Source organism: Xenopus laevis, chromosome 3L, assembly GCF_017654675.1.
Source record: "Xenopus laevis strain J_2021 chromosome 3L, Xenopus_laevis_v10.1, whole genome shotgun sequence".
NCBI lineage: Eukaryota > Metazoa > Chordata > Amphibia > Anura > Pipidae > Xenopus > Xenopus laevis.
This window is the reverse complement of record NC_054375.1, coordinates 125045498-125054271: the sequence shown is the minus strand read 5'-3', so window position 1 is coordinate 125054271 and position 8774 is coordinate 125045498. Positions and strand designations below refer to the sequence as shown.

General features: G+C 43.3%; 1 protein-coding gene across 1 annotated transcript in view; it reads right to left on the bottom strand.

The window, feature by feature from the left end:
- Nucleotides 1–3588: 3588 nt before the first annotated feature.
- frmd5.L (FERM domain containing 5 L homeolog) overlaps nt 3589–8774 on the bottom strand; it is a 37438-nt gene continuing 32252 nt past the window's right edge. Inside the window, exon 14 of the mRNA XM_041586929.1 lies at nt 3589–5345. Within this exon, the coding sequence (XP_041442863.1) occupies nt 4798–5345 (548 nt within the window). The 3' untranslated portion in view covers nt 3589–4797. The remainder of the gene's footprint in view (nt 5346–8774) is intronic.

Sequence of the window (8774 nt, the reverse complement as noted above, 5' to 3'; positions counted from 1 at the left end):
TTGTGGCAATATAAGCACTGGGTAAGGGTAAGGCATGGTTTATATAGGCATGTATTTAGTATATTATTATTCTGGAGATTTCAGCTAAAAGGGCTGCTCTGATTGCCCAGGAACAAGGATTCCTGACTATTTCATATGATCATATGATCATTTTCATATTTTAGGCCTTTTGGTTAAGTTTTTCCCCTTCATTGTAGGAATTCAATGCAAGCAAAAAGAATATACTGAGTCCAAGACGGATCATGATATGTCTTTATTTTTTTTATTGAAAAATACTGTCCAATGCAAGGACTACTTTAAATGATTTAATTCCACAAAGCCCATTCGCTACTGTGTAAAATCATGACTTTGAATTGGCACAAGGACATGTTATTAGTCGTCTGTATGAGACCTAAGAGATTCACAGTTGCATTAAGTTTCCTCAGCACATACATCATGCGGCCCACTGGCTCATGCGTGACCGCATCATGTGCATGGAATAGAAAAATGGACAAGTCTGGGGCAATGCATGACCCGTCTATGCCAAAACAGCAATGAGATGTGTCTAAGACAGCTTCTAATGCTCGATACAGTCACAAAGCAACTCAGCACAGCACCAGAGATGAGTCCGATATTTCTAGGACAAAGTCTAGAAATACATCTGCATAGAAAGGATTTATACAAAGGATGAAAACAAAAGCAAAGTGTCCCTCGTTGGGTACAGTTCACTGTGGTTATCCAATTCTTTCCCTAGGGAACATCATGAAACATGGCTGTTGGCTTGCAACCAGGCCAGGGTCGTACCAGCCTGACCAGTAAAAATATCTGATGCCAATAGGAAAGATAAAGAGCAAACAGAAAGACAAAAAGGTGACAACCAACATTTAACCAGACTTTTTAGAAAACATAAAAGTGGCCATTACTAGGGACTACCGCACTGCCTTTTACAAAGGACAGCAAAATTCAAGCTATGAATCACCCAACCCATTGCAGACACCTTCATGGCATAGTGCATGATACTCTTTCCCTTTCAAGTTCCTATATTCATTATATGATTTCTGGTCTTATGTCGAACTCGGTGATTCATTTGTTTTTACATATGAGAGCCTATGAAACTTCATCTGAATGCACAGTATTTAATGACATATGGCTATACACATACTTGGATGGAAGAGGACAACATGCTTCTGGTGATGAAACGGGACTCCGAGCACATATACAGGCAGGGTGAAGCAAATGGCTCTTTTGATGCATGTGGCTTTTATTTCCTGATCATTTACAAGGCCTCTAAACTATCTACAAGTAAATGGGTTGCTTTCAACCCAATGGAACAAGCTTTACTAAGCTGAGACACAGACAAGTTACTGGTTACACGGCACCTTATCAGTTTTAGGGCAGAGTTCTTCGGGGCGACTAATCTCCCTGAACTGCCTTCCCACCAGCTAGAATGTAAATCACCGACGGGGTGTCACTCGGAGCGCTTCATTTTCCAACTTGCCCGAAGTTGCCTCATGAGGAAACTTCAAACGACTTCAGAAAACAAATCACTCCAAGTGCCATCCCGCCGGTGATTTACATTCTAGCCGGCAGTAGGCAGGGGAGGCAGTTCGGGGAGATTAGTTGCCCCGAAGAAGAGGGGATTTTTCACCGGGCGACTAATCTCCCCGAATCTGATCATGTGTCTGCCCTTATACCACATCCTTTGTCACAGAAGCATTTCGTCATCACTGTATCGGTTACACGACGGTTAGTGTTATCTAATAAGCAAAGGATCTACAGACTTACGGCTGAATTTCAAACCTTCCCCTTATGGTTGTAGTTTTGCATAGTCTAGTTTCAGCCACGATCTGCAGAAAGCAGAAATCTGCTCTACATTACCTAAAACAAACCGTAGCCCATCTAGAAATACCCACGCCATTGTGATTAAGGGCACAGCCAAAATGTAATGCAGAAAGTGCTGGAGGAATGGCTTGTGATGATGCTGGCACATATATTGGGCACAACCTGCTGGCAATGATGTCTAACAGAAATACTTTGCCCAAAGGCACAAAAGGGAAACAGTTGTCTCCCATATATTTTTGGCCACTATTCTGCGCTGGTTAGAGCTTGTGAGATTCAAGTAAACGCAAACTTCTGCTTCTGTACAGCATTCCTACTAACAGTCAGTAACACGGCAGTGATTAAACGTCACAGCATATTCTCTGTGACAGCGACCGGCGTTGCTCTGTGATTTTTGGATGTGGTCCATATGATCTCCACACAACTTTTTCTGTGTCTCAGGGGGGCAATGCATCCCTATTAACATTCTGTCCATTTATTTACATAGCACAACCAACGGAAAAAATCTACAAAGCAATTTAAAAAAACGAAATGTTATTATCAATAACAAAATAATGCTATTTTCTTAAAATATAACCTTGAAAACAGTCTCTGAAATAGAAAAGTAAGGTAATATGTCTGGAGGCAAAAAATATTCCCACGTCTGTAGGAAATGGGCACAGGGTCCATTGTAGATGAAAGAGGCAAAAAGAGGCCTGCGGCTACTAAGCACGAAAGGGAACAGCTATAGGGGTAGCGGCACAGCCAAATAAATCGCTCGTCTCTTAATAATGAGTTGGGAGATATCTAGCACTCAATACACACATTAGGCTCACATTTCTCTCTGGCTCCTGCACAGCATTTTACACATTTAGGACACAAACTCTTTATTCCTCTAAATACAAATATATGAGAAACCCAGCTTTTTCTGTCCTAAAATATATAATGCAGCCAAAACAGACACCTCTATTCTTTTATCACCTGCTATTACCTTGCATTCATACCCAATTCATGGATAAACCAGAATAGAGACTTCCCACGTCCTCCTGATACACAGGTATCTCTCACCTGCTTAAAAACAATCTTGCACCTCCTTACACAGTATCATTCTACAGCCCAACTAAGGCCAAGGCTACATTTGAGACTTATGGCAAGATCAGAGGAAAAAGCAGAGACTGACAAGAGCAATGGGCATTTAGTAATCTGACCATATCTCTCTCTCTTGCAGCCTGCAAAGCTCACAAGGCTGGAGACAGTGCTTGTAACTGTATGTAATCCCCCAGGGTAGATGCACCAGCTGCTTGGACCATAGACTGCATTGTGTTCTATTTAGGGTGACCCATCAACGCAGTTTTGTAGCTTAACCCTAATGACTGAGCACAGCAGGAAAACGTCTCTGCTCCATGCTTCTGTTTGGCAGATCTGCACATATGAGCTGTGACAATCCAGTTTTCGGATCCGTGCAAATGTAAAACATATCCTCAACTATCCCCCCTTTCTCTCTTCCATATTCACTGGTTTCTGCCAGGTCGGCTCCATGAAATTCTCCTCCTCGCTCTTATTAGAAAGAAGGATTATAAACACTTTGAGGCCTATTTATAAAAATTTTAATTTGTGAATTTTGGAGTTTTTTTTTTTTCATTTGAATAAAACCCAAGCAACTTTGGAAAGTTGAAGTAACTCGTATGTGTCACACTGATGATTTACATTAGAGGAGATTAGCCACCCATGCTAGAGGGGATTAATTGTGGAGCAACTAATCTCCTTATGTGTCAGGGTCATTACTTCCTCCTTCCTCGTGAGGCAACTTCGGGCGACTTCAGAAATCGAGCATTGGTGCTGGCATTTTGTCATTATAGCAGGCGGCAGGCAGGGGAAAGGCAGATTGGGGTGATTGTCGCCCCCAGGAAGAGGCGATTAGTCGCCAGAAGTCTAAATCTCCCCGAATCTGCCCGTGTGCTTGAACCAAAAGCTCCAGTTGCAGAAATAAAGAACCTGAAACTGGGGGCACATACACATAGAGAAGGCACAATTCTCACTGGAGTATCCTGTATAACTGAACCAATCCCCCAGGAGAATTGGGGACATTTTTTATTGTTGCCTTAAAACTTTCATCCCTGATGTTGACTACAATGGCCAGGTTTCTCTAACCCTATATAATAACGTTAGAGTATGCTGGGAGCCTGGCTGCCTGGGTATTTACATTTCAGGAGTTACAATGTGTGCCAGTATTTCTGACTGAATGAATTTGTAGTATTTCCCTTTCTAATAGGAACCTGCGTTGGAATAGAAAAGCCCAAACAAATATTTCCTGGAGCTGAGCCGGCACAAAACAAGTGAATATGTATGAAACTGCGAAGCTTAAAATGAACCCAGAGCAGATGGGATCCCTCATGCACATATTATACTGATTCAGGACTGTGGTTTCCAAACTCCTCCTCTGCTAGGGTTGCCATCCCATCCACTGGACTCTTAATAAAGTCTATTGCTGCCAGGCAGATTGCTAATCAGGTCAAATACACTGCCATGTACATCTGACAAACCAGTAACCGGCCTGCAACACCTGCACTTTATGGCTGATCAGTTTCAAATAAATGAAGTAAATTCCTTTTCCTTAGGTGCCACCTGCAGTGATTTACTTAAGCCAAGTGCCACCTGCAGTGATTTACTTTAGCATAGTCTCCGATGTGCTGATTCAACAAGTGAATGAGCGATGCTGATCACAACACACGTAATGCTGTATGAATATCCCAATATCATGCACTGTTGGGAGAGGGGAGAGGTTTGGAAACCACTGTATTGGGGGAATAATTTACCCCACATCACAGTTTTAATTCCTAAGTAGCCACTATACATATGAGCCCACCCACCCCCAGCACAGCATTATTTTTCTTGCATCCAGCCAAGGGCTTGTGAGCCATGAGAGGGTGAGAAAGGGAGGACACTGGAAGACAGCACGCCTCTAGATCACAGAGGGCTCACTGCATTCTTATTATGGCCTCAGGAGTCAATGAGGCGCAGAAAAGGGTGCAGTTTGCAAGATATCCATCGCCGTAAGGGACAGAAGTATTGATAATGAAACTGCTGAAATTCCGGCGTAAGCCGAATGTCCCGTAAGAATGCCAACTCCAGCTCAGACTCTGCCAATATAACCAGCAGCAGTAGCAGCACCAACAGTAGAAAGAATGTAACTGCCAGCAGTCGAAAAACACTTTGCAGGAACTTATTGGCCTGCTCTGGCTCAGATTCAACAGGACTGGCTCCGTCTGGCCCAGGTAGTGCTGGTGGAGGAATTTCTGCATCAGAGACAGGGGTTGAAGCCACATCGCTCTCATCATTCTGTGGGCTGCACGAAGTACCATTCACCTGCTGTCCAACTGTCAGCTCCAGGTTAGGCTCGCTCACAGGAGTGGGGAGGATGCTGCAGCTTGGGGTGTAAGCTTCATCGCTGATCACTGTCTCTTGGGAAGCATGAAGTGACAAAACATCCAGGTGATCAGAGGAGCGAATAGGAGTTGAATGAGCACTGTCACGGAGAGCCTCCAGACCTGCAACAAGAGAACAGCTAGAGTCAGCAACAACAAGGTGTAAGAAAAGGAAACCAGAAATAGACTGGACATTCTAGCAGCCAACCATCAAGCACAGGCTACCATTAGGATAGCAGCTGTTGCACAACTATAACTTGACAAGCTGCAGTTGTACTACTGAAGGAAGGGACTGAATAATGGGGATTTGTTTGTTGGTTTTTGAGCATTTTTGGTTGTTGTCTTTTTTTTAAAATTTATAGAAAAAAAGAATAAAAAGCTTTTCTTTTGCTTCCCATGGTTACCAGCTGTATAACCCCACCTCACCTTCCTGAACTTTCTTCCAATACAAACATCCTCATTCTGTTCTCCCAGGGTGCAGTCTATGTGCAGTTAAAGGGGGTTTAAACTGCATCTGTATGTATAGCAGATATCCTGCATACCAGCGTATTATGCCTGGGGGTTGAAGGAGGTTGTGTTAGAGCAGTGATCCCCAACCAGTAGCTCATGAGCAACATGTTGCTCTCCAACCCCTTGGATGTTGCTCCCAGTGGCCTCAAAGCAGGTGTTTATTTTTAAATTCCAGGCTTGGAGGCAAGATTTGGTTGCATAAAAACCAGGTGCACTGTCAAACAAAGCCTCAATGTAGGTTGACAATCCACATAGGGGCTACCAAATGGCCAATCACAGCACTTATTTGGCAGCCCAAGAACATTTTTCATGCTAGTGTTGCTCCCCAACTCCTTTTACTTCTGAATGTTGCTCACGGGTTCTAAAGGTTGGGGATCGCTGTGTTAGAGTAACCAAGACAGTACATGGGAATAGTAAAGGGGGGCTCTCATTAAAGAGGTATAGGCAGCCCGGACTGGCAATCTGTGGGTTCTGGCAAATGCCAGAGGGGCTGCTGTAAAGTGCCATAGAAAGTCTCTGTTTAGTGGGCTGGTGGGGGGCCTCTGTGTACTTGGAATTCCAGGGCCTATTTCTACTCCCAGTCCAGACCTGGAAATGGCTGCTGATCATGGGAAGTAGCACAGCAGCCCCAAGACCAAATCCAAAAATATTATTTCAGTGGCTTGCTTGTGTTGGGGTCATGTATCTTTTCCATGCCAGTTGTGCCACATAAATTAGTACACGCATTGATATCAGAAATCTTGATAGACAACCTTACCATAAATGGGCCTTAGAAGCTATGACTGACAAATACTCATATGGACAGACAAATATTAATAAAACATATATAAATTATGCGTAGAACACAGAAAGCTCTACACACCCTTTAGGTACTGGGCTGGTTCAGGCTGCAAATTCCGGATTTCGCTTGATATTGCAGTCTCCCTGCTTCTCTCTGCTGCTGGCGCTGTTGCTGCCGCTGGGACACCCCCAGTAAGAGCTGGGAAAAGGGGGAGTGCCCCGAGAGCCCTTCCTAGAAGCCGGGGCCCCAAATTCAACACACGGACCTTAACATCACGGTAACAGTGATTGATCATGCGCAGGTGAACGTTCACCTTGGTCCTGATGCGGATAAGACACTTTACCATGATGAAGGTGCTCCTCACAGATTTCTCCAAAATCTCCTGTATTTATGTAAGGAAGTTCTGTTGCCCTGAAACAGCTCTCTTTCAGCCTAAGACTGTCCTGGTCTCACTTTCTTGTTGCTCTCTCTTTCTGCCTCTGGTTTACGTCTCTCTCTAATAGACACTCTCCTGATGGCACTTTCTTTTCACATCCACGGTTCCTTTTGCCGCCTCAGCCTTCCTTCACCTGCTCTGTCTCTTTGCTCATCCATGTCTCTCTACACCCTCTTTGAGTCTCCCCCGCCTCTTCCACTCCTCTCTGACATACAAGGTGAAGCTTCTGACTCTCAGCAGCTATTTTGGGAATGAATATATTTATTACTGAGCTCAGGAAACCCAGGGTTCAGCTGTTGCCAACCACTCCCACTCCCATACACTAACTCCCCCATGCACTGAAACTGCCTCTACCCCTTACACCCACTCACACCCACTCGCACAGAAGCAACTTGGAACTCTCACACCAATTCAGATGCCGTTTTCTTTTACCTGTCAATCTTACATTATCCAACCACAGTCTATCATACACTTATATGTACTGGCTGCTTTCCACTTACAGATATCCAGTCAACCCTCACTTTTATTACTGTATAACCGCAGCATGTTCATTAATGTATATATACAAAATAAGATATAATATTAGAATCTTTGTAGTCCACAAGAGTCATGCTGGTGACCTTTTTGGTACCAAAAAATTGCATAATTGCAAATTACATGCAAGTGTTACATGGCGGCTTCTCTTCCATCTTGCTGCACTGTTGTAAGCAAACAGGCTATACAAAGGGAAGAAGCACACCAATTCATACGGGCTTAAAGTGGACCTTTCACCCAGACACAAAAATCTGTATAATAAAAGTCCTTTTCAAATTAAACTTGAAATTCAATTTCTATTTTTTATTAAAACATTCATAGCTGTTGTAAGCTCATTTAAAAATGTCAGCTGTCAATCAAATATTGTCTGCCACTCCTCTATGCCATGGGTATAGAGGCGGGGCAGACAATTACTTTCACTTTCCATTCAGCACTTCCTAGATGTCACTGCTCTTCCCACATTCCCCCGTTCTCTTAACTATTTAATTGTGTAGCCAGGGCATGGGAATGGACATTGGGTCCCCCATTCTGGGGCATAAACAAGATTCTGAAATGATAAAAGACTTGCCATAATAACAGTGTCCACAAAATGGCTCCTGCCTGCTTGCTAGAATTATGAATTCCCAGACTGAAGGAAAATAATTTATATTGTGTAATTAAAATTAATTTTGCTTGACTAATGTTATAAAATAGGATTTTGAATTATTTTGTTTTGTTGACATGTCCCCTTTAAGCCTTCATCTTGTTAATTGCAGACATTGTGGCACAAGCTTTCAGGAACCAACCCCTTCCTCAGGTAGAAGGGGTTGGTTCCTGAAAGCTTGTGCCACAATGTCTGCAATAAACAAGAAAAAGGCTTAAGCCTGTATGAATTGGTGAGCTTCTTCCCTTTGTACAGCTTGGATACTTTTGGACTTGGAGGCTGTCTGGGAATTGAATGCACCCTACATGCAAGTAAGTGGTGTGCAGCAGTGGATTTTCATATATTGTCAGAAAACAGACAGCACAGACAGAAACCGGGAACAGTAGGATCTACCACATCGGCACAGAAAGGGATAATGCTATTCATATGTTATTTGCACAATTTTTTAGTATACCTTAAAGGACAAGGAAAGGTTAAAATTAAGTCTGTTTTATTTTAACATTATTTTCTAACAGTGTTCTAAGCACTCACTGTTTCCCCTTACTTTGCTTCCTTTCTCTCTGCACGCTCGTCTTCCAAAGCTCTCCGTAGAAGTACAGTGACGTCACTCCATTGCTAACATTCCACTCCCCCACTGCCACGGGCAGT